Source organism: Semicossyphus pulcher, unplaced genomic scaffold (genome assembly GCF_022749685.1).
Source record: "Semicossyphus pulcher isolate SPU_LCO1_2020_fin unplaced genomic scaffold, fSemPul1.0.p SCAF_11, whole genome shotgun sequence".
In the NCBI taxonomy this organism is placed as follows: domain Eukaryota; kingdom Metazoa; phylum Chordata; class Actinopteri; order Labriformes; family Labridae; genus Semicossyphus; species Semicossyphus pulcher.
Genome location: NW_027211615.1, coordinates 24,333,851 through 24,360,105, shown reverse-complemented (window position 1 = coordinate 24,360,105; position 26,255 = coordinate 24,333,851). Strand labels below are relative to the sequence as shown.

Here is a 26,255-nt window from a genome sequence, read left to right as displayed (position 1 = left end):
GAGCCGTCGTAGCCACTTCGGCTAACCAAAAAAACACATTTAAATTACTGAAAAAAAGCAGCAAGGATCCTGCATGCCAACTTCTTGTGTTGCTCTGAAGCAGACGTTCACAGATATGTAAACTTCAATGACTGTAGTGATTGTTTAGTTACGTCTCCTCTCGTCAATCCTCCTCTACTCTGCTAATCCAAAACAGATCAGCTGCAGGAGCCGTATTTGTCAACAGAGCTGTCAATCATCATTTTTACAGCATCAAATAACTAATTCAAAATAAACTTGTCAGAAAAATGAACACTTGGACGTAAATCAGCATGATAAGAACTAACTATAATGACAGAAACCATGTTTCATGTCCCATCTGTTAACATGGAGGAGGCGGGCTTTATGAGCTATACTGCAGCCACTCAGCAGGGGGCGATAGAGAGGGTTTGGCTTCACTGTTAGGGAGCTGTCATGTCGTCCATCTTTTTTATACAGTCTGTGATTAAAACTAATTCTGACGGCGAATTATGCAAATAACCGCATCCCTTCTTACCCAGGAGATGGATGACAGACTGCAGTCTGAAATGAGGAGGCTATCAGAGCGAGGCACTAAAGAGGAAAGACGAGGGCTGGAATCCACATCCCCCTCATCCCTTCACCAGGCTCTCCACAACAGTGTCCATCATCTCAAGCAGCTCAGACAGCGGCTGGAGAAGGTTCAGACAGCTGCCCAGGCCCTGGATCACTTCCTGTCCACAGTGAGGGAAGTGAAAGCCGAGATCTCAACACTGCTGGCAGAGCAGGACCCCAGCAGACAGCAGAATGAGGCAGACTGGGAGCAGGAGGGACGCTATTGGCAGGCAGCGATGCAGCAGAAGTTGCAGACTGCTGCGGAACAAACTGACAGCACTTTAAAGGCAGCAGGAATGACTCTGACCAGGGATGGTTCAGTGGTGACGTGCCAGGATGTGGTGACGTCATTGTCCCGGCAAGCTGTGGATGCAGAGAAAGAACTGATGAGAGCCAGAAAGAGAGAGACACTACATGAGATGTATCCGTTGGGGAGGGTGGAAATCCAGGAGAATGAAGGGTTGAATCCCATGGAGATACATCAGACAAAGACTCTGGAGGATTCATCACAGAAGGAGGAGCATCCAAGTCTGAGTAGGGCTGAAGAGGAGTCAGAGCTGGAGGCCAAAAGGAGTAGGCTGGAAGAAAATAATGAAACAGAGACACAAAGGGAGGAAGAGCAAAAGGCTCAAACACAGAGGCCTGACGGGGATGTCAAAGCTGAGAGGAGAAGAAGAAGAAGCCAGGTTAAGAGAGAGGAAGAGGAGGCAGAGAGTTTGGTCCAGAGGAGAGCTGCCTTGTTAGGAGCACTAAAGGAGATAGAAGGAGCGGCTGAGCAGCTGGGGTTACAGGAGGCCACCCTGCCTGCTCTGCAACAGAGGTACAACACTGACCTGGTTGCATAAACTGATGACCTGTCTGGTAGACCTGATAGTTGGTGGTTTCATCAGGCCAGTGAAGACTGCATTATGTAACTAAGCTGACTTTGGTTATTTAATAACAATAATAACTTAGATTTATACAGCGCCTTTCAAGGAACCCAAGGTCGCTTAACATGGGAGTTCAAACCAACAAAAATAAATGAACACAAGCACAAGGAAAGAAAACAAAGTGAGCTGGGTCACAGCTGTTATCAATCGTACATCTTGTTGAAAAGGAAGGTTTTGAGCAGTTTCTTTAAATGAGTGAACAGTTGTTGCATTGCAGATCTCAATAGGGAGAGAGTTCCAGAGGGTGGGGGCTGCCACACTCCCCAAAAGTCCGCAGGGGAATGGTGAGCAGGCCCGTGCAGGCTATGGCATTGAGGGATTTGTATGTGAGAAGGGGGATTTTAATGGAGATGCGGGACCTGACCGGCAGCCAGTTAAGGTGGATGAGGGTGGGGGTAATGTGTTGCCAGGGCTCGGTGTGGGTCAGAACCCTGGCAGCACAGTTCTGCACATACTGGAGCCTGTCCAGGGATTTCCTGGGACAGGACTCCATTGCAGCAGTCCAGACGGGAGGTAATGAAGGCATGTATGAGGGACTCAGGGAGTGATGATTGGAGTCTGGAAAATGCCTTGGTCATTCAACTGTTAAACCTTCATTATCTGCTTTATGATCACACAATAGGACGTCAAAATCCTTTAAAATCCACATACTATTAGGTTGACAGTTGCACTTAAACTGCAAGTCTTTGCAGCTTTATGACCCTCAGGTTAGGGATATACTTGATATCAGACAGAATTGTTAACATCTATCGGTCTCTCTGATTGAGTTAGCAAGTTCAAAGGTCTGGACGCAAGCAGGGAAATAACACAGGCCAAATAATCCTGTTGTGTTATTCAACATTTTATTCTCTAAGCATCGTCTTTGCATTCCAAATATACTTAAACAATACGAACTCCCCCATGTCTACAGGTGTCTAAACACCCTAATGATGATTTTGTTAACTGCAGGACACGTGCCCTAAAGGAGCTTGAAAGTCGTCTTTCTGTCCACCTCGCTGAGCTGCAGCACATACAGGGAGCAGCTTCACACGCAGCGATCCCTGATGGGAGTCAAACCAGAGACGTGGAGGAAGTCTGGGAGGAGACGACAAAAGCGGTTGCTGAGCGGTAAAGAGATCAGTTTCTTGTTCTGACTTTAATACTCTCAAGGTATGGTGCTTGAGTCTGATGCCTGTGTGTGTTGTGTTATGGATCACATGCAGCCTGGAGCAGTGTAACGTCCTGACAGAGCTGCTGAAGAGGTTTCGGAGCATACGTGGTGAGCTGAGCGGGACGCTGCAGAGGGCAGAAAGCACCATCAGTGAACAAGCCTCCTACATGGGGAAAGACAACCTGCAGAGACTGCACACTAAGGTACACAACACTGTTCATTAAGACGGTGAAGAAATACACCTGTTTAGTGGGATCTGATGTGTATTGTGCGTGTATTTTTGTGTGGTTTCTCAGGTCCAGGAAACAAAAGCGGAGCTGAGCGGCCTCGGGGACAGAATAGAGGAGGTGCGCACGGTCTGCAGGCAGCTTCACACTCATCTCCGTCAGATCCCAGAATGCAACAGCATCCCTTTTGAGGATGAAGCAGATGCGCACATGGACCGCTGGCTGGATGTGAGCAGACATGATTCACATTACTTATACCTTTTCTTTTATTGTTTGTTGTGCCTGTTATTAACAGTGTATTTCTTACACACAAATAGCACTTTCTCTTTGATGTTATGTGATGCGGCTCCATCATGTAGCCTTAAAGGAGCAGTTCGCCCCTGGAAAAAGCCGCTGTCAGTCAAAGCTGGTGTTCTCTGTAATCGTTAGAAGCAATAATATTTGAAATTGGCGCCATAGCTGTGGAGAAAGTTGTACAAACAGCTCGTGGTTTCGCCCATTCTACATTCCTACAACACCCAGCGTGCATTGTGCCCCTCTCTCCGAAAGGGACCCTGGAGTGAAACACTACTGTTTCGCTGCAGGCAACGGCTCAGACCGGTACAGGATCCGAAATATGGCGAGGATATACCGGTGGATCGTCTAAAAAATCTTCAGGTCTGCAGTCTACATTTCAAACCTGACGATTTTGAACGAGACATGACATTGGAGGCGGGCGTCTGGCCTCCGCCAGATGACGCGTTTTACGCAGTCTGGTGGAGGTTTTCCAGGGCCCATTGGAGGAGCAGATAGCGTCCTCCATTTTTTTCCTACCATAGTGGCATTAGCTCCCCATAAAAGCATGATAGGACTGAGGTTGAAAATCGGCAAACTGGCCCTTTAAGCATTGTGTAGTAGATCATTATCATTGCAAATATCTCTTTTTTAAGGTCTTATGTTGAGGTGTGTTGTTGGGTTGCAAGATAATTGCTAGCATTCATCTCAAAACAAATTCTTGCAGATCTCAGAGAGAACCGATTCCCACCTTGAAAACCTCCATCTTGGCCTGACTCTGTGGGACGGCATCCTCCAGCTGGGAGCAGAGGTGGAGAGCTGGACCGCCGACAAACTAGCAGTATTTGCTCAGTCTCCATCCTTTCAGACTGAGGAAGACATCGGGGCTTTGCAGGTAAAAGCTCGTCCTTATTCATTCTGTAGTTACATATTCTCTAAACAGAATCATACAGTTGCTTTAAGCGATGATCTCCTCCCTGTAACCGTCTACAGAATGAGATTGTGGCCCAAGAGGAGAATATGGAGCGTTTCCACAGAAGAGCCACTGAGATCCAGGCTCTGCTCCAGAGCACAGAGCCCCCTCTGGAGCTGCAGGTACAGCATGTAGCTTTTGATTTGGGTTTCTGTTTAAGATGTAGGTTTTTTAGGCTGAAGTAAAACTGCTGTGTCGGACAGATACAGAATATAAATATAGCTCCAGTTTCCTTTTAGTTTTGTTACCCTATTTGTATGGGAACATTTTATTTCTGCAGGTCATGATATTAAGGCTGAATGTGACTTTTGAGACTTTTACAAACACAACAACTTTGTTGCTTTGTGCAGGTTGTGGAGACCCAGATGAGGAAGAAGACAGAGCAGCTGAAGGAGCTCCTCTCTGAAGCTGAGGATGTTTACAGGCAGATGGTGGCTGCGAAGGGACACATTACTGCCAGGATGTCTGAGTGCGTTCACTCCCTGCAGAAGATTCAGGACTCCCTCCGAACTCTCAGTGGTTCTGATGTCGCTGTAGTCCTCGCAAAACTGAAGGTGAGTGCTTGAATTGATGCAACAGTTTGTGTGTGCTGTGGTGACTTCAGATTACATGTCTTGGTAGTGAAGTCTCAAGTACACAAAGACAATGTAAGTAATGTGCAGACAATTAAGTATTTTTATAGACATTTTACTTACATGGCATTGAGTAGCAGCAGGAACCTCTATATGTTTAAAGACTTTTGTAAACAATACAAATTATCAGCTGGATTTTTAGTGCATGAAACTTCGTGTGGACCAACTGAGTGTTTATACATTCAGGAACAAACTCCCACAAGATGTACCTGGACTCTACCACAGCATAGGGGAGACAGTCCATGTGCTTATGTCCCAGCTGTCAAAGCAACAATAACTAAAGAAACAATTCTCATTTCGGTCAGCTTACTGTTGAATTACCTGCATTATATAGAAAAAATGGCATCTTAACATCTGCTTAAAGTCAAATAAAAAGAACCGCCTCCCTGTCTTATCACCTGGTTCCTTCTGGAACCTTTAAATTGTACAACCTGAGGACTGTTTTTACAAGCTCACCCATGAGAGAGCAGAGAAGTGACAGCACAGCTATGTTGATATATTAAGTTTGTTGGTGCTTAGCCAGACTTACATAAGTTTTATTGCTGGCCCTCAATCAGTTCCTGCTGAGTGGTTGTTTCATTGTCTGCAAAATACTGATTATATAATACTGATGATTAAGATTAATACACTCATTAAAAGTTGTTTGTGCATTTATATCTTTGTCATTAGTTACAAATCCTCATTTCAGTCAGGAACACACTCGTCATAGATGTGACCATGTATTGGCAAATGGAAACACAGTTATGTTTGGCGCTGATGGCTCCACTCTAAGGTTGCTCCCTGGGGTAGCTGAGCAGCATGCTAAGGCTTTCCAGGTAACGCAAAGCAAACCACCCTTCAGACTAGAAAGGAGGAGGCTGGGGTGGTGGAGGCAATGCATTGCCAGCAGCAGCATTGGTGTAGCAGGGATGAGTGAGAGGGAAGTTGCATTTAGACGGAGCGGCTGTGATTGGTGTATTACTGATTAGAGATGAGGATTCAATCAGCAGGCTGTCAGCTGATTACAGCTGAAGTGTATGACTTCTGTGTCCAGCATGAACTAAGCTTCATAAAGTAAGCATATGTATCTTACAATACAAACAACTGCGAGTTATCAAAAAGCATGCAAAGTGAAGTCACTGAAATCAGTTTATAAATCTTAATTTGGTCTTTATTTGCAGGATAAAATGTCACCATGTTTGAGCCCAGATTTCTGTTGATGGAGCAAACTTTCTGCTTAGTCTATAGTTTCACTTCACCTCAGTTTTAGTCTTTTTGTTGAACAATAAACGTAGTAGACGGGATACAGATTCTCAAACAGATGGATGGAAAGCAGCAGAGACATGCTTTTTATTCTGTATGTTGTTTTGTGTCTTACAGCCATCTATTTTAAACTCATACCACACACTCGTAAAGTAAACTGAGAAACTGTAATCACATATAGAAGTGTACACATGGTCGGTGTTTATGCAAATGTTTGAAATGACACATTGACAGCTGACCTTTTAAAGTGCTAACCACTAACAGAAACATATGTCTGTACAGGATCTACTGTTTGAGCTCCAGACTCAGGATGAGCAGGCAGAGAGTCTCCTGGAGGACCTGTGTGTTATATCCTCCATAGCAGGTCCAGTCAGCCTGCAGAGTCTGTCTCAAGATGGCGTTCAGCTGCAGGAGAAAGTCCGAGACACCCATCAGCTCTTCTCTGAGGTGGAAGAACAGACTGAGAGGAACATCGAGGCCCTCGACAGGTAAATGCATAACGCTAAGCTGTTGAAGCTGCAGCTGTCATGTCATTTTCATACATACACATGCAATAAAATATTAATTAGTGTCTCTTAACAATGTGGCATGCATACACACATTATTCAACTTAACATGCACCACTTACACTTTACAATAAGGCCAGCTGGGCGGGTATTCCTGGAGCACTTAACGAGCACAAAGACACAAAGCATGAAAAACCAGCCTGAATAAAGTACTTAGTGTGTCTGATGTAACCACCGTGTGAAAGTTGTGATCAGTAAAGCATGCAGGATGCAATCTAATTAGGCAACTCTGTTCTTCACAACATAAACATATGTAGTGCACAAGATGTCACAAAAGAAGAAGTCACAAAAGTTAAATGTTTTCTCTCGCTATTCAGTTTTCGTGAGCCACGTGTGCACGGGGGACGTTATTATGTCGTAGCGTTTTTACAAGCTTTAAGACAGCAACAGATTTAGGTTTATTTTAAAAGGAAAAGACCGCCGCTCAATCAATGAATTTTCATTGATAAAAGGAGAGCTGTGTGTAGAACCCGCTCGCGACAGGTATGCTACAAGAGAGGGAGAGAGCGAGGGCTGATTGTCCACTTATTGATCGATCTCAGATGGATAAAATAGTACAAAATTAAAAGTCAGGTAACGCTGTGTCACGTGTTTCCATCATGTTTTCAAAGCTGCTGTATACGGTTGTATGTTCAGTGACTTATGAGGTCAGGGGATATAATAGCGTGCAATTAATATGCATTATTTTTTTTAGGTGTTATTTTTTCTGTAACTAATCAATAGAAATTGATGCGTTATTTTGCCCTACTAACACTTTAGACAACCTCACAATGGGATCAATTTTAAGGTATATGTTTGTGTTGTCTATCTCTACAAAAATGTTGTGGTTATTTTCAGACTGACCCCAAATAAACACACATTTTTAAGTGCTCTGTTCTTTAACATAGTGACAGTTTACTCAGAAAAAGCATCAGTTTATTGTGAGCTTTAGGCTGTTCATGGAATAAGTCGATTATAAAAAAACATTGAATATCACCAGACTTATACTTTTAACTGTATGTATTGTACATACAAGCTTATTCGTGTGTGACTACAATGCTCAGATTCATACAGTCAAACTCTGGAGATTAAGAAGAAGACAGCAGGACAAGTTGAACTTGTTTTCCTAAGTCTTCTTTTTAAAGCTTGTATCCTGCAGCAGAGCAATTTTCTCACAGTGATATAACTTTAATTAACAGTTTATTGTGCATACTGTACATGTGTCTGTGTCCCGCGCATGCCTGCATTCACGCTCCATGTGTGTTGCAGGCTGCAGAGGGAGAGTGAGCTCTTGGATCGATGGTTGCAAGCAGCTGAGGAGAAGGGAGCAAGGGAGGGTGACCTTAATCTCCCGCAAGAGGAAACGCTTCAACAGAGGTAAAGTGTTTCTGATGCAAGATGTAAGCTGTGTGAAGATAAACAAATCATGTACAAAAGTGACAAACTGTTTGTTTATTTATTTATGTTATCAGGCAGAGCAATATTTTTAGTTCACAGTGGGCTACAGTCGGTTTACACTGATAGTAACATGTCTCAGGAGATAGACATGAAAACTTAGATACAAAAAATATCCGTGAGATCTAAAAGGTCTTAGAGAGCAGTCACAACATTTACAAAAATAGTTAAGAAATTCTGCAGCCGGCAATACGTCTTTGAAGTCATTTAATGAGTGAGCAATTCTGGAGGCTGTTTATCCTGTTGTGCTGTACAGATGACTGAGTCATCCTAAACTACATGACCTACTACTCTCCAGCCTGTTGTGCGACAAACAGTGAAAGTATTATTACAACATGGATTATAATTCATTTCCAGTACTAGTGCAGGAGCCCCGTGGTGCAGTGGTTAATGCTGTTGCCTCACAATTAGAAGGTTCCTAGTTTGAACCCCAGTTTGGGCGTAATGGGCCTTTCAGAATCAGAATTGGTGTTTCTTGCCAAGTAGGTTTACACATACAAGGAATTTGTTTTGGTGATTATATTGCAGAACAATTAACACAGAACTAGAATAAAATGAAGTAAAAGACTTAAATAGAATAAGATAAAAAATAGGAATAAGAATAAAAATATAAAAGCTATACGTATAATACAAATAGTACAAAATATGTACAACAGGTGTGATTAAACACTGTACAGGTGTGCAGGATATTGAACAGTGCAGTATTAATTTAAAAATAGTGCAGCGTATAGACAATATAAGTCCAGTGTGCATTAATGTAACGCATAGTCTGAATTACAGACTTAACACTTGTTAAGTGTTATGTGACTGAGGGGCTGGATGAGAGTTTCTGTGTGGAGTTTGCATGTTCTGCCAAGTGCTGAAGCACTCCGGCTTCCTCCTTCTGTCCAAAGACATGCTCGTTAGGTTCATTGGTGACTCTGAATTGCCTGTAGGATGTGAGCCTGAAAGGTTGTCTGTCTCTGTGTGTCAGCCCTGTGATTGACATGTGATCAGTCCAGGGTGTACCCCACCTCTCGCCCAATGACAGCTGGGATAGGCTCCAGAATGTCTCTGTGTTTTTATTCAACACAATTTTGCACACCTGATTTATCACACTGGTTGTAGGGATAAGTTCTGGAGCACACTGATGCAGCAGCATCATTTCGCACATCATAGCAATGACGTTAGAAGCATGATGCGCCAAATGCATCATCTCTAATCACAGTGATTCAACATGAAACCTTAATAACTAAGTGTAGTGTTCCTTTTCTGTTTTCTTCTCATGCACCCTGAAGAAGCTGCAGGGTGTGACAGCTTTTCTACCTCCCTTCTCATTAACAGTACAAGCTCAGTGTTAGCCTCCTGTCTAACATTTGTAATTGTGAATAAAAAAATAACCTAGCATAAAACCTGCCCATTTTTTTCTCTCTGCAGGGTGAGGACAGAGGGCCTGCATCAGCTTGTATCATCCTTACAAAGCAGCTCCCTTCAGCGGTCTGCTCTGGTGGAAGAGGCAGGCAAACTGTTGGAGAGATACCACAACTTTGAAACCACCGTGCTGCGTGGCTCCTCAGTGCAGCAGAGCTCTCTAAGCAGGGACACTGAGGGGATCCAGACTCTAACAAAGACTTTGATTGGAGATCTGAGTCGAGCTGTTGACTCTCCTCTTGAAAACGTGGGTCCTGAAGAGAGGACACTTCAGCATGCTCCAGTAAGAACATATTGATTCATGTAGCTGTAAAACAGCAGCAATTATATTGGTGTGTGAAGGGTGTGGCCACACAGATTTGTTGTTTCGTCCCATCTGCATGTGTTTCTACTTGTCCTTTAAGAAGGAGTGCCCAATGTTGCCTCTGAAAAGGCGGATTTGTGCGCACAGATACTAAATAAGACAGCACACCTTTCAGACTGTGAAGTGACAGATTGGTGAGATTACAACTTAAAGTGTTACTTTTCTCATCTGTTGATATACTTTTCAGACTTTAAGTGCAACAGCAGAGGAGGACGCTCGCCTTAAAGAGCTCGGGGTTACTGGAAATGGTCTGAGCCACAGATTGAGCGATGGAGACGACCTGAAAGAGAAGAGTCAGAAAACAGAGGAGCAGCTTCATCACAGGTGAGTGGATCCAGCAAATGGCTGATTGACAGGTGATTGAAATGGCTGAGGACAGATTAAACATAAACCGTGAGCTCAGTTTTAGATGGATAAGTGTGAATGATTGTATTTTCTAGGGTCAGTTTAAGACAGAAGGTTTTTAAAAACAGTAAAACTCGATGTCCAAGTGCTGCCAGCCTGAAAAACTGCCTCCCTCGGGTTCCTCTTACTCTCTGCTGAGACTGCTGGTGCTGTACTCTGTATTGATATGACCCAAGGCTCTTGCAGCTTTGTCTCCAGCCTTTATTTTTTTTTGCATATTTAAACACTTGTTGTATGGAGCTTGGGCTGCACGGTGGTGCAGTGGTTAGCACTGTCGCCTCACAGCTTCCTGGTTCAAATGCAGGTTCGGACATTGAGGGCTTTTTTGTGTGGAGTTTGCATGTTCTCCCCGTGCATGTGTGGGTTCTCTCCGGGTACGCCGGCTTCCTCTCACAGTCCAAAGACATGCTCGTTAGGTTCTAAAATTGCCTGTGAGTGTGAGTGTTAAAGGTCGTCTGCCTCTGTGTGTCAGCCCTGTGAGTGACTGGTGATCAGTCCAGGGTGCACCCCACGCCTCTCGCCCAATGACAGGATAAGCGGTATAGATAAAGGACAGATGGATGGATGTATGGAGCTTTATCTACTACCTGTTGTATCAACCCCTGGATCTGCTCTTTATCACTTAAAGCTGCATCACCCAAAAGGCTTTCTCTCCCATGACCCGCTAAGATGTCCTTAAAGTAACCATTCACTGACATGGTAAACATGTGTGACGTTATAGTAATATTGCATGTATTCTGAGTTGTGCTCTCTTCGTTTCTTTTGGTGCGTCAGTGATCCACAAGCTGATGTAGAGCTCACCTCCTCCTACCTGGCCCAAAGACAGCAGGCCTGTCACAGAGTGGAGGATCTTCAGCGCAGAGCTGCTCAGCTCCGGTCTCCGCTCCCCTGGCCTGGCACAGCTGAGCGCAGACAAATCTGCCTTTTAGCCCATCAACTGCAGGATGAGGCTGAATCCCTGCAATTAACTCTCACCAGCCTGGCCGAACAGAGGAGGGAGCTGGCCAAACAAGCAGGCGACGCCATCTGGAAAGATTCAGCTGAGCCGGAGGCCGGCTGGACATCGCTGATGGCAGAGCTGAAGGTAAACTTGTTCATGTTCTAGTGATAATTGTGGTTTCGTACAGTGATACCAAACAGGGTGTACTTACAGCCAGGGAGCTCATGGGAAGGTTTTTAAGTAGAATAACTTGAAAAATACAATCAAAGGTTTGATTTCATAAAAAAACATTTAGACACATAATTGTGTTTATGAGGAACCTAAACTTCCACATCGGGTTACAAATTGATGTGATGCTAATCTTTTGTTAATTTATAGTCAACTTAAACAGCAAGCTACCGCTAATAGGCTTACTGTGGAGTATACGCGTCCTACTTATCTGAGACAGTTGTAAAGCCTTAAAGCCACGTGTTGCTATATAGACTGCTTAAAAAATACTGAAGTTGAAAAAGTAAGGAAAAAGTTAAGTAAAAGTAAAAAGATTTTTGACCTGTTTAAACATTTCTTTTGGTAATTATCTAAGTTAGAAAAAAACGGTTAAAACAATAAGCTAAAAGTAGAACCCTCAGGTGTTCTGACCGGGGTCTGCTTGTCGTCCCTCGTGTCCGACTGAAAACAAAACTTGATCGTGCCTTTGAAGTTGTAGCTCCAACACTTTGGAACACTCTGCCTATGCAAACACACTCTGCAGTTTCTTCTGAAGCTTTTAAAAAGCAGCTTTTAAATTTGGCTTTTGATCATCTCATGTCATTTTGAACATTTTTTTTCTCTGTTCATTTTGTTTTTTTGATTGTTATTACTATTATTCTAATACATTATTATTATTGTGATATTTTGTGAAGCACTTTGCTCTGAGAAAGGTGCTGTACCATATAAACTTGACTTACTGACTAAAAGTAATAGTTATATGTAGGGATGCACGATATTATCGGCACGTTATCGGTATCGGCCGATATCGGCTTAAAAATGAACTATCGGATATCGGCCAACACGCCGATATCCGCCGATATAATCAACCGATAAAATAATGGGCTGCTGCATACTTGATTAAATGCCTGACCTCGGCGCAATGTCCCCGGCGCGAAGAAGACCTGCGCGGCGCAGTTTGATGACGTCACGTGTGTCTACCTGCAGCATGAGAGAGTTAGAAGCCAAAATGTCCGTGGTGTGGAAGTTCTTCAAAGTGTCCGAAATAGATAGCAAAGCTGCTGTTTGCAATGACTGGTCAGCTTCGGTGATGCGAGGAGGAGCCAAGGCAAAGTCTTTCAACACTACAAACTTGATTAACCATCTCAAGACCCGTCACCCCGACCGTTGTAACAGATGTGATGAGAGTATCACCATTATACTGTACGCTCGAGTTGATGATCTCTGCAATTAGGTGTGCGGGAAAAAAATATTGGTATTGGTAATCGGCTAAATGAGTTGTAAAATATTGGCATATCGGATATCGGCAAAAAATCCAATATCGTGCATCCCTAGTTATATGGTTTAAACAGAGAGCCAAGAGTTGAAATAATTAGCTGGGAGTAAAGATTGTTTAAATAGTTCGCTGAAAGTTTAAATGTTCAGGCTAACGGCAATAAATAAATAGTTAAAATGTCCACCTACTTAAAATGCTAACTTGGCTAACCTGACCTACATATGGACTTCCAAATACATTGAACTGAACACATTTGGAGCATGACAGGTTGAGATGATGAAGAGATACTTTAGCTTCTCTGAGAGGAGTGTAGGGGCACATCCCAGGTTTGGTATAATAACAATAAGTTAGTCAGTCTTAGCTCTGTGGCTTGATGTGTCTGAAATGTCCACAGGGTGTGTGTTCCGGCCTCGAGGACGGTGTGCGTAATGAGGAACAATTTGGCCAGTTACTGCAGCACTGCCAAGATAAATTGACATCCCTGCAGGAGCGGCTGTCAGCCTGTCAAGCCCAGAAAGAAAACTCACCTGCACTGATCACTGATGCAGCGGCTCTGGAGGTGAGGTCCTGACCTGAAAGATAAATATAAGGGGTCGAATATTTCCTGACATTAAGCCACCTGTTTTGTATATCTACTCAAATAAAAGCAACATGTTTATCTTCCCTCTCTTCCCTTTTCAGGCTTTGCTACAAGAAGTAACAGACGTGGAAAAAGACCTTTTACAATTAGCAACACTCAAGGACTCTATCGCAGCTGGTGTCACAGCTGAGGCCCGGGCCGGCCTCTCACAGCGGGTCAGCCAACTGCAGAACCACAAGAGGGCACTAGATGACAGCATCAGAGAGAATCTGGCACTGATCACAGAAAGCAGAAACCAGAGAGTTCAACAAGTGAAGGAAGAGGTCACCTGTGCACAAACGGCTCTGAAAGACCTGCAGGATCATTTTGGAAACGTATGCGGGAGCTGTGAAGAGCTGCCTGATATCGTCCAGCTCAAACAGCAGTGGCACACAATACAGGTATTGTTACTATAAAATGTTGCTTTATCCGAGAATAACAGCTGATAACAAGTGTTTCAATTATCTGTGCACATATCCACCCTAAACACACTCAAAGCAGCCTTCTTCTGTCTCTCTCAGGATGGTGAGACCGGGCTGACAGAGCTGACTGCAAGAGTTTACAACCTGCAGAAGAGCAGAGAGGCAAACACCCCTGCAGAAGTCATTTTGAGTGTGGATGCAGTTGCAGAAGACATTGACAGGTACTTCACCTTCATAACTTAACAGAAAAGTCACTTTTCTTGTATGATTAACCATTCAAATGGATCAAATGAAGAAGTTCGCCCCTGGAAAAAGCCTCTGTCAGTCAAAGCCGGTGTTCTCTGTAATCAATAGAAGCAATAATATTTGAAATTGGCGCCATAACTGTGGAGAAAGTTGTACAAACAGCTTGTGGTTTCGCCCATTCGACATTCCTACAACACCCAGCATGCATTGTGCCCCTTCCTCTGAAAGGAACGGTCCAGCGAGAGACGCTGGAGTGAAATACTATTACAGGCATTGCCTCAGAGCGGTACAGAATCCAAAATAAGGCGAGAATATACCGGTGGATTGTCTAAAAAATCTTCAGGTCTGCAGTCTACATTTCAAACCTGACGATTTTGAACCAGACATGACATCGGAGGCGGGCGTCCTAGATTGAGGAAGTGTAGTTTAGCGAGCTCCCTGGCTCCCTTTTCCAGGGCCCATTGGAGAAGCAGATAGCGTCCTCCAAAGGCACAGAGCCAAATTGCATTTTTTTCCTACCATAATGGCGTTAGCTCCTCATATTAGCATGAGAGGACTGAGGTTGAAAATTGGGGAACTGGCCCTTTAAAGGGCAGGATTTTAAAATCAATTGGTCATCAGCACGAGAAGGTTAAGACACTGGTATAATTACTAATATTCTAAGACTTTTCTTTTTTCCAAGATGACCATTTATAGACAAACATTCTGGTCAAAATCTGAATAATACAATGAAGGAAGAGAGTCCTCGGCTACTTTAACAATGGGTATTAATTTTTTGGTCTATGGCGGGATTCTTGAAGGAGTGAGAGTTTGATAGGAAAGTAACTTCTACTGTTAAACCTGTCATGCCAGGGAAGGCAGTGCTTACGAATTTTAACTCATTCAGTTTTCCCCAAAATCATTGTTTACATTTTTTCTCTCGTTTTCTTACTTCAGCCTCAAGTCAGTTTTTCTACACAATAAGCAGGAGTGTGTAGAAAACACTGCTAAGAGGGTGAGACAGACCATCAGCCAGCTGCAGAAGTGGAGTCAAACAGCACAAGCAGAGCCGTCATCACCCAGCCAGGTGAAACACAATAATAAGTTTGTGTACAAATACATGTATTAAAACCCAGAATATCAACATGAGGCATAAAAAAGCTGTGTTTGGTAAAAACGATGTGAGGAATAATTTTTCAGTTTACGTATCCGTCTCTCACAGGCAGCTCTGGATGAAGGTTTGGGGCTTCAACAAGCTGTTCGTGAATTTCTCTCAGATCGAGATTTTCTTCTGAACTGTTTGGGAAAGAAAGTGACGAAGAAACTGGGGAGAAGTGCTTCTAATGCTCTCAAGGAAAGCACACCTTCACTTGAGGCATTATCTAAACGCCTGGTGAGTTTCCACTCATTCACAAAATATAAAAAATATAATATTAATAATATATAATATGGAGATTTTGTGGTTTATTTTTTGTCAATGAAATAGGTCGGTCAAGATTCATCCAGCAGAGTTGTTGAAGAAACTTTAAGAAGTGAGAGTGATACCCCGCAGTTAGCTTCACCTGAAGAGACTCCAGCGATACGTCCTCCTGCTTCTTCTTCTTCACACAAAGAAAACTCTGAAAGTGATCAGAAAGACGACAGAACTGAAACCAAAGACACTTTAGAAACAGCCAAAGAAGATGCATGTGAAGAAATCCCTCATATCTCAAAATCACAAACCCAGGAAACATCACATCTAACATCAACTCCATCAAAAACAAAGGCGAAGACTCATCTCAGGTCTAAAGATGCTACAAGCACATTGAACATCAACACAGAGCCTTTAACTTCTGACTCATCTCCATCTCTCAACAAGAGTTCAACAGCCCAGAAAGAGAACACAGAATCATTGCAGGAAGACACGACCTCAACCGTGGAGTCAGCACCTGGTGTCACTTCCCTGGTTGCATCCCCAGCGATGAAGCCGGACAGCTTCCCCCTTCTTACCCCTGAAAATCTGTCTGAACGTCCAGCAGCACAGCCAGAGACCTTTAAAGCAGTTACAGATGCTAAAGAACAAGACTTCCCTGTAACCCCAAAGAAAGTGTTTGCAATAGTGCTGGAGATGGAGCCACAGGACATGAAGATAAATGAAGATCCAGATGTCCTCAGATGTTCTCAGACAGTGTGTGATACAGAGCTCGATTCAAGTATTGAGAAGGGATCTGGAGTCCCTGCAACATTAATGAGTCCTAAATTAGACCAAACAGACTTGAAAAGCCTTCATCTAGAAGCCCAATCCGACACGTTGAAGTCAGTAACAGATGCTGAAGATCAAGAAAAACACATCAGGACATCAGTGGACACGGAGATGCCTGAGCCTCAGCCACACTGGGCGTTAGGAGGTTCACAATTTGAGGCTGTAAAATCCACAAGTGCCAAAGCAGAAGGCTCAGAAACCCATGAGGTAATGCACAATGACGTGTTGAATTCCTCCAAACCATGTGGCACTCTTGCTGAACGTCAGCTCGTCGGTGCACGTGCAGCAGAAACGACATATCCGGATGTCAGACAAGAGGAGATGACTGATTTCTGTCTTGCTGGAGGCCAAACAATGAGCTCAGTGTTGTGCAGTGCGGAAGGAGATGCCTTGACGGAAACACACACACCTGCTGGTGACAATAACCAGCAGACTGTTGCACAGAGCACAGGAACGGTACATTTAGAGATGGCAGAGGGAGAAAACACAGAAGATGCATGTGACCTTGAACTCCCGGAGTCTAAACTTTCAGAAGTGCCAGAAAGAGGAGAGGAAGCTACGCTGCCAATAGATGAGAGTCAATGGAAGGTAGCTGCATCACTGGAGGACACAGAGGGGACACAGACACAGGTACATGTTTTAAAAATACACTACATTTACCTCCTTTCTTCCCTGAACCATCCTTCTTGTTCTCAGAGTTTTGCTTCCCCATTAGAAAAATCTCTCAGTGCAGGATTCTCAAGCTTTTCGACCCCTAAAAACAAAACAATGTATGCTTGTGACCTTCATCACTTGTTTAATGTTTACCTCTAGTAGAGCATCACAAAAATCTTTACACAACCTGAAAAATGTTCCAAGGCCTAAAGAGGTTAGATTACCTAGGAAAGGGCAAACATTAGAGGCAAGTCAAATTATAATAAGATCCAAACTAGAGAGAGCACTTTTCCAAACTCACCTTTTAAAGAGCTTCACACAGAGCCTAACGGATCCTAACGACAAAATAAGTCAATAAAAATGTTGAAAATGTATCCTGATGATCATCCCATGGCCGCTCAGATTTTATCTTGTGAATTATTGTTTAATGCAATGTAGAAATTTAGAGCAAAGACCTAAGTACCTACCTTAAATTGGACCAGGTATTAGTTGCTCTGTGTTGTCAATCTCAATCTGCAGTTTGTTTAACAAAATCAAATTGCCCTGCAGTGATGTAATAGTAATAATATAGCAGCAATAGAACGATAAAAAAAAAAAAAATCTAATTGCTTATGTTGCAATTTCGATATGATTTGCAATATTAAAGGGAATGATCATTTTTACATTGAAAAATGATGGTGTGATTTTTGATACCTCCGCCTGTGTGTGATGTGTAGGCCAGAACATCTCTGCAGCACAATATTTAGATTAAAATGGTGTTTTGACACGTTCCACATTTAACAAATATTGTGCCTCCTGCAATTTGAAAATTGCAGCATAAAATCTATAAAATTTCGATTAATTGTTCAGCCCTATAACAGCCTGACTATACACCAGGAGAAACAGTAGATATCTTCATGTTCTGGATATTGTCAACAACATCCTGATAATTTTTAAAAGTATTAAGGAGACATTTTACTCTCCAGTAGTAGTAGTCGTACACAGTGGAAAGGTAATAGGACGTGAGATGGCAGAGACAGTGAAAGAACATTAAACAGACTTCAGCTGGACTGTCTCATATTATAACATACTGTACGTTTTTTAATATATAAGTACACAAGTAAAATCATCTACAGAACTTCAGATGAAAATTAAATTAAAAGTTTTACATCAAAATGATCAATGGCTGCTCTCCAGATTTGTAATTATTATGGCTAAAAACGTGTTAACCTGTTGAATGAATCAAAACCCCTTTCATTCCTAAATGACACTAATCCAACTCAGTCCTCTTTGACATTTCCAAACCATTCTCCTGTCCTATTCTTACCTTCATGTTAGAGGGGTCATTTCTGACATTTTGAGAGTATAATTTCCAATCCAGGAGTTAGCTGGAACTTATTTCCTTTTAGAATATTTATTCCTCCCACCGTTTGGCATTTGAATGTCATCACATTTGCCAGAGGCAAGTTTTGATATTCATCTTTTTGCGGAGCACTGTTCATCCATCGGAAAGAAACGTATGTTTCCTTTGACAAAAGGAGGAAATCTGTGCTGCATATCGGCTTGTTTGCTGCACAGGACGAATTATTACAACACAAAATGATGCAATGCAGTTTAAGCTTTACTAACTAACATTTATTCAAAGCTTTCAGTTTGTGTTGATTTTGGCGCCCCCTGTGGACAAAGCTGTACCTCTTATCTCATCCTGCTTTCTGTAACAGTCAGATGTGTCACTCACTTTAGATTTTTGGCCTGGAAAGTGTAAACAAAGGCAGCGTGCAGTTAATCGCTTCGTCTGACACCTACCCCCCCAGCCAGCAGTTTCAGCATTAAAATTAACTCTATAGAAATAATCAATCTTGTCGCTGATGATCTGGTTTGCTTTTGTAGCTCATACAGACGCATCAGAATTAATTTCAGTCTGTTTCATAACCAGCAGAAACTCCCCACAGGAGCTTGAAGACAAACAAAAACATAACAAATGGAAGATTAAGAGAGGCTCTTTCACCAGCTAAGCCCGCAGCAGCTCTACAGAAAGCTTAAACATGAACCAAAATGCACATTTATTAACCGTCATTATCACTAGAGGAGGCACAGAACCGTGGCCCTCTTCTCTGCCATTCATATCTTAACTTAATGCTGCTTCATGCTGATGATTCTCCACTACTGCATGTTGCAGAGTAGATTTAGTAAAAGGTCATCATGCAGAGCTCTTCAGTTATCACACTTGTCTTTCCGCACTACTTGCCTAAATCCTCAAAGGACCTGAGGAATTTCTCACAGACATGTAATTATCATCAGTAATAACAGCCCCCCTTCTGTCTGCGAACAGCTGACATTTCCAGGGTGAATGCTGAGTGTCCAAACACGTTCCTCCAAACACCAACACATTTGTATACAAGAAAGCATTAACTGGCTTCCTAAATTAACAGTCAGACTCTAGTTTAAAGCACATAATTATGATACTACTCACAAATGAAACATTACTTAAACACTGTACTGCTTCCTTCCTTCAACCAACCAGAAACCTGCTGTATGTTTTCAAACCCTCTTCCCGCTCTACCTGCACCCTCCTCCGAGACACGCCCTGCTCTTACCAAAACTATTTCAAGAGGCACCTCCCCTGTTTGTAATCGAGTAACCAAGCAGTTCCAGTCATGTTTTGGTGCTCGCCCCGTCTAACCAAGTTATAACAGATCACTTATTTCTTTATAGGATCCAGGGAGGCAACACTTTGTACATGAATACATTGAGTCCGTCTCCCTCGGGGCAGACTGCTCCCTACTCGGGCACATTCTTGTGCTAACTGTACTGACTCGCCGGGCCACCGTCAACATAGTAATATTCACTACTGTGCAGCAGGGAGAGAACAGGAAGCTATGTTATTATGTGTGGACAAACACAGGAGAGAAGCAGGCTAAAATGTGACACCACCCTTGTCCTCTGTGTGTGCAGCCTCAGATCGCAGAGAGCATGGAGCCTGAGAGGACAGCGGAGGGTTTGAAAGCTGGTCTGCAGGACGGGGAAGCGACAGGTGGATCACAAGAGACCTGCAAACACACGTCCACCATGCAGGATATTCTGACAGAGATCCAGAGCTTGGTGGAAAAAAGTAACATCATAAATGTGAGTATCAGTGGCTTTAGCCTTTCTTATTAAGATCTACTTCTACTTAGAAATATGCTGCCGTGGGTTAATAAAGTAATTTGTAGGGGAAACTGGGGATGGTTGTAACATCTTTTCTGTCTGTATCTTGGAGTTCTTTTAAGCAAGTGCTTTCAAAATATAATACAAACTAGGTAAACGTGTCTGCTATTAAACAGAGTAGCTGTCATCTCTGTAACACAAACTCAAAATGAATGGTTAAGTGTCAAACACAAGGAGTGAAATGTCACAAGTTACCCCATAGTCGGGGGTTAGTTGTAACATACACTGTTTAACATAATTAACCATCAAGAGTCACAGTGGCACCGTATGACACTCGAGTAGAACAGGTACACTTACATATGTACATACAAACCTGAACAAAATGTGCACAAGCTTGAACAACTGAACATCAGTGTGTCTGTTTGTATGTGTTTGCATGCGTCTGTGTGTATCTGTGGCATGTGACTCTCCTGGAGTGCAGACTTCTAAAATGAGCATGTTCAGAGTCACAGCGGTGACAGATGGAAGGCATATGCAGGGTTCCCACGTGTCCTGGAAAACCTGGAAAATCTGGAAATTTACAGACTAGTTTTCCAGTCCTGGAAACACCTGGAAATTGATTAAAATGACCAAATTTCCTGGAAATAATTTCATGTTCTCCTGGAAAATTTAAATTTAATTTAGCCCCACGCTCAGCACAAGTTTGCCGCTTCAACTCCAGTCAGAGCGCCCAGAGCTGTCACATTCACAATCGAGTCCTGCGAGGGGTGCAAGATCGCCGCCTTTAGACGCTTTCCAACCAACTGAAAGACGATAGAAAAGTATGACACTTGAATTTGATGATGCTCTCTTTAAAATGTTAACAGGCACACCCCTGTGTGTTCCAAGACTTAGGCATACTGAAATTCAAAGAAAACATATAAATACAAATGCAGTTTTATTTGGGGGAGGTTGTAACATTTTCCCACGTTGTTACAACTAACCCAGACTCCCGTTGCCGTGAACGAGCCTACCTTACAGCGAACAGCTGAAGCATTAGCACTAAAAACTTGCGTGAGAGATATCTACATAGACATATAATAAACATGATGTAAGTTTGACGAATGTAACATAGCATTTTTCCTTATAAATCTGGCTGCATCTGCCACAGGGTGCCACTTCTCCACATGAGGACTAACTGAGCATGTTTAGAGCGAATCAGGTGATTCTTAGCTTGTTGCTCATTCCAGAAATTGAAACTATCCCATGTTAAAACCATCCACGGTCTCCCTACAAGTCTGCTTTAGAGTCTGTGCAGAAAAGGTTAAATTCTGAACTTCTTTGGAATCATTTAAGTTAAAAACAAACATTATTTGTTTGCTGTTTTCAGCACTGACCGGTTTCTGAAGTTGCACACACCGTGTTCAGTGAAAGTAGAAATGACAATCCTCCTTCATGCATCTTAACGTTCATGATTTTTAAGGAGCTGCATGGCTTCCAGTGTCCAAAAAGTGCAAGAGGTCAATTACAGTGTCAGTAAACAGTGAACTGATAAGAGTGGCAGTGTTTTTATGGATGTTTGTGTATTCCCATGATTCTGCAGACGGGAAGGTTCACAGGAAGGACATGAGAGATGCAAAGATGTCCCGCAGGGTCGTTAGTGGGTCTAATTACTCACAGTAAAGTACAGTTTGTGACTTGCTCTGCGACAGTTTGACTCTTTTGTGATGTCGCTTGTGATGTTTGATTTTAACCACGTATAACCTTGAAAAAGAACAACACTGAGACATATAAATCAAGCAAACAGGACTTGAAAGAGAGGAATGTAACTTGGTCATTTGTGGTGTCCTCGACGACCCTTATGTAACAAGTGCAGACAGGAACACGGCGAACTTTAAACTGATTACCTTGCTTGCTATAACTTCTCTGACTCTTGATATCGCATCTTTTTTCTGCTTTATACTTGATTATCATTCAAGCTGAAGCCATAAATTATTTAATCCACATGTCAGTTGACAGGATTATTCTGAAACTACTTTGATAATCAGTAAATCAAGAAATAATTCCAAATAATCTCTAGTTCAAGCTTCTCAGATGTGACGACATGAGATTGGGCTTTAGGATGTGATCATTTTCCAGACTAAACAATGAATCCCTTCTCATGTGATTTATCAGGGTGTTGATCGACATGAAGTTCTGTAAGAAGCTGTTTTTACATTTCACACCGTTTATATTTGTTTGCTGTTCTGTTATAGCGGACGCCACACATCGACTTGAACTGGTACCTGAAGTCGTCTCCTGGTGAATCAGAGATTCGATTGGTTCGAACCGTCCAAAAAGTTCTCGCATGTCGTTATCAACCAGCACAGCTCGATGTCACTGCAATGGCCAAACAGCTGCAGGAGGCAGAGGTATGTACTTGTGTTTACCACTTATGTGTTATGATAAATGTATCACCTAACGACTGTCGATTAATCTAATGTTTGCACCTGAACGCTCACACATCTCTCCTCTCCTCTCGTTGTGACTTGTATCGCAAGTGCGCATTGAGTGAGTGGGCGAGCAAGTACGAGAGAGAGAGAGTGACAGTAAATACGAACGGAGCAGAGACACAGTTAAGCTAATATTTAACATCTTACCGGGGCTTCGTTCCAAACGGTTTAGGCTCAAGCCCCCAGAACGTGGCGCCCTAGGAGACCGGCAGTGATGAGTGACAAGATCTGTTTCTGCCTGCACAGAACTTAAGCTTAACTCAGCCTCTTGTTTTTGCAACCCATCGGCACATGTTACACAAATCGACATATTTCCGTAAGCCCTTGTATCTTGTACCAACTTCTGCTCCACAAAAGCTTCTTTTTCTTTAACGTGATCATCACCAAAATCAATACAAATCTTTATACTTGAGGTCTTTTCTGTCGTCTCTAGGACTACAGGCGCTGCGTGCAGGAGCAAGTGGCCACCATGAAAAGCACGAGCGGTTCCAGGGCTTGTGCCACCGATGCCTTGAAGAGTGTTGAAGGACAGTGGAGTGCTGCACTGCTGGACGCCTCTGCCACAGTGCAGGTCAAAGCAGCACAGCTGGATCAGGTCAAACAGTATCAGAAACAGATGAAGATCATCAGAGCTTTCTTGGCTGTTGTAGCAGTTGAGAAGGACAAAATGAGCCTGTAAGTGATCCTTTGATTCAATACAACTCAGTAGTATTTGTTTGTCCAGCTGATGCACTCATATTCTTTTGTCTGGGTTTGTAAGGGATACTTTAGGAAGCAGTGCCCTTCAAGCTGGCAAACTCCACGGCCTGCTGCAAACCATGGTGCTGAAAAAAGGCATGACGCAAGAGCTCCTCCAGATAAGCAGCCAGCTGTCAGTCCACTTGAGCGACGCTGAAAGCTCAGGTGCCCTTCTTGCACAGCTTGGAGATGTCCAGGAGGAATGGAGGCTTTTAGAAGGAAGTATCAAAAGAGCTCTGCAGCACGCTTCGAGCTCCACCTCGCAGTCCTCTCTTCTAATAAAGGACACCAATCAGCTCAAAGCCCAGCTTAAAGCTCTTCAGACGTCTGACTTCGAAAGCGCTGACAGCAAAAGTGCTTTAGAATTTGTTTGTCTGACCACAGACCTTAAACTGTACAACCAGCTCTATCTGCACTTAAAGTCCGAGTCAGAAGCTCTTGTGCTTTTCTCTCTGGGTCAGAAAGAGAGGAACGAGATCAAACACAGTCTTCAGGAAGTTGGGTCCTTGCTCAATCTCACCAAGAGCAAGCTTGACACTTCCTCATACAGCTCTCCAGCTAGGATAAACAAGCAATTACAAGATTTAATCACATGGGCCAAGCAGGCGGAAAACCACATCTCCATTGGGAAAAAGTTAGCTCTGTTCCCAGAGGAGGCTCGGATTCAGATCGTCGAGATGAAGAAATTCCAAACGGATATTTGGTCCCGAAGGTCCAAGATGCGAGCGGAAGTGGAGCAGATGAAAGATACCGCCTCTGGCGTGGAAAAAGAGGAAAGTGACCAAGTACTGAAGACTGTAGAAGACCTGTATGAAGCCATTGCTGACAGCTTGGATCACGTTCTTGACACCATGAAGAAAAGTCTGCAAGAGAGAGAAAAAATGCTGTGCCAGCTCGCTAGCATGGATGCCTGGCTAGCAGAGACGCATGCTAAAAGAGACCCCTGTGTGCACGTTGACAGTGTTTCCAACGCTGACATCAGAGAGCTGAAGAGTGAGCTGAAAAGTCACACATTTGCCACAGTGAAGATAGAGAGCTCAATAAAACTGGTGGAGGAAATGGCAGAAAGGTGCAAAGAGATAGCGGAAGGGTTGAGTCCAGGAGAGAGCCGCTACCTCGTCAACAGACTGTCAGGTCTTTGGACAGAGTTAGACGGATTGCTGGCTCTTGAGAGATCAACCAGCTGGGAATTAGAGGAGTTGATTCATGAGAGATCCTCTTCAGACGAGGAGTTATCGACCGTCCAGGCTAGTTTACAGCAAATGTCCACAGATCTGGAGCAGCAAAGGTTTCCTTTAACGCACGAAACTGTGTCAAAAATTGCACTTTTCAGGCACATGCTAATGGAGCATCAGTGTCAAGTACAAGAGCTTCAGCACTGCCAGGAGGCCAAGCGAAGCTCCCTGCTGTGCACCATTGGGGAACTGCAAGACCAGTGCAAAGCTCTCAGTATTAATGCCTTTGAGCAGGAAAAGTATCTGCACTTGAAGAGGCAAATGGAGGAATCGAGGGACATTGCCAGAGAGCATATCGAGCGTGCCAAAAATGAAACAATGAGTTTAGGTGAGAGGTTCAGACTGTGCCAAACGCTCTTGGTTGAACTTCCCTTGGTGAAGACACAGTGTCAAGAAGCAGCGGACCAGTTGGAGGCCATAGCTCAGGAGTTGAACCCAACTGAGCTTAACTCAGAGAGGCAGAGTATTCGCAGCACTGTGGAGACTCTCGTCAGCTGGGAGGAATCTGTAACAGATGATATCAAAAACCTAGAGGCCAAGCTTCTGCTCGGGCTGCGATTTTCCTCTGAACTTCCTGCCTTAAAAGAGTTTTTCCAAAGAACACGAGGGGAGCTGGAGGAGGCCAAACCGGTGAATCCAGATGAGAAAGCCATAGATGTTGCTCTGCGGAGGTGTTGGGTTATTTGGAGGAATACAGAGTCTGGGATGAGGGTGTTGGAAAGACTCGGACGGAAAGATAAAATTAACCTGAAGGAACTGTTCTCACTTAGAGATGCAACCATGCAAGAGTGCCATGAAAGAATGGTAAGCATAAAGAGAACTTGTATCTTTGCAATTCATACTTTTGTGAGTTTTTCTGAACAATGCTTAATCATGTATCCAACAGGAGAGTTTATCCCACGCTCGAGAATCCTTGAAAGATTACCAGTGGGCTGCTCAGGGGGCGATAGGTTTCCTTCATAACGCTGAAGCCACCTTCTTATCAGCCCCTGGAGGGTTTCTGGACTGCACCGAGGAACAAAGACAGACTCAGCAGGCTCTGGAAGCTCTTGAAGATGGATTTCAGGCTCACATCTGCCACCTTGTGGATCTGGTACCAAAACAACCCTGCCTGTCCCGCCCAAAGACCGAGCAGCTCCACATCAGCATCGTCAGTCAGTTGTTGGTGGGAAGAGCCTCTCTGGAGGCCCAAGCCCAGCTCAGGCTGGAGTCCTTGCAGAGGTACTGGCTGTTCCTACCTCATTCAAGTGCTTCTCTACAGCTGCTGTCTTCTCTGTTGTGATTATTTTAGTCATTCCCTTCTTCATAATTTTATCTAAGAAATATACTTAAAAGACTTCATTCTCACAGGTGTGAAGCAAGACAACAAAGCCACAGGAAGTGTCATGAAGACCTACGTCAGCGTCTATCAGGGCTTGAAGCTAATCTTCCAGAATGTGCAGCTGAACAAGTGACATCATATGACAAATGTGTCGCCCAACAAAAAAGAGCTAAGGTACGGTTGATGCAGTGGTATTTTGCAGCAAAGGATTCAATATGCATTCCTCCAATTCACTGGATGTACTTGAACTAGGCATATTATAGCTTTTCCACCATGCTAACGGCGTGGCTTTATGGGGGGACTAATTAACAGGATGGCTATGCCGCCAAGGTGATGAATCCTGAGCATTTTAAAGATCTCCTGATGTTTCCTCTGGTGTCACCATGGCATTTGTGGTGCAGACACCCATGTCTCCCTCAGGATGAGGAAGCACAACGGATAGTTACATAGACATGTATTCAGGATTGCCTGAGTTCAGTTATCCCTTTCATTTGGTGTCATCACCGATTTAAAATTGCCCAATTCACTTATTCATTACCAAGAACCAGCAAACCAAATGTAA

General features: G+C 43.4%; 1 protein-coding gene across 1 annotated transcript in view; it reads left to right on the top strand.

The window, feature by feature from the left end:
• syne2a (spectrin repeat containing, nuclear envelope 2a) overlaps positions 1–26,255 on the top strand; it is a 104,917-nt gene that overhangs the window by 21,182 nt on the left and 57,480 nt on the right. Inside the window, exons 28-50 of the mRNA XM_069685177.1 lie at positions 540–1,432; positions 2,490–2,648; positions 2,744–2,894; positions 2,988–3,146; positions 3,919–4,086; positions 4,185–4,286; positions 4,515–4,718; positions 6,321–6,526; positions 7,853–7,960; positions 9,455–9,731; positions 10,000–10,047; positions 13,035–13,199; positions 13,322–13,660; positions 13,781–13,902; positions 14,864–14,993; positions 15,129–15,299; positions 15,393–16,778; positions 19,737–19,907; positions 22,163–22,318; positions 22,833–23,074; positions 23,160–25,176; positions 25,259–25,593; positions 25,723–25,867. Of these exons, the coding sequence (XP_069541278.1) occupies positions 540–1,432; positions 2,490–2,648; positions 2,744–2,894; positions 2,988–3,146; positions 3,919–4,086; positions 4,185–4,286; positions 4,515–4,718; positions 6,321–6,526; positions 7,853–7,960; positions 9,455–9,731; positions 10,000–10,047; positions 13,035–13,199; positions 13,322–13,660; positions 13,781–13,902; positions 14,864–14,993; positions 15,129–15,299; positions 15,393–16,778; positions 19,737–19,907; positions 22,163–22,318; positions 22,833–23,074; positions 23,160–25,176; positions 25,259–25,593; positions 25,723–25,867 (7,854 nt within the window). The remainder of the gene's footprint in view (positions 1–539; positions 1,433–2,489; positions 2,649–2,743; positions 2,895–2,987; positions 3,147–3,918; positions 4,087–4,184; positions 4,287–4,514; positions 4,719–6,320; positions 6,527–7,852; positions 7,961–9,454; positions 9,732–9,999; positions 10,048–13,034; positions 13,200–13,321; positions 13,661–13,780; positions 13,903–14,863; positions 14,994–15,128; positions 15,300–15,392; positions 16,779–19,736; positions 19,908–22,162; positions 22,319–22,832; positions 23,075–23,159; positions 25,177–25,258; positions 25,594–25,722; positions 25,868–26,255) is intronic.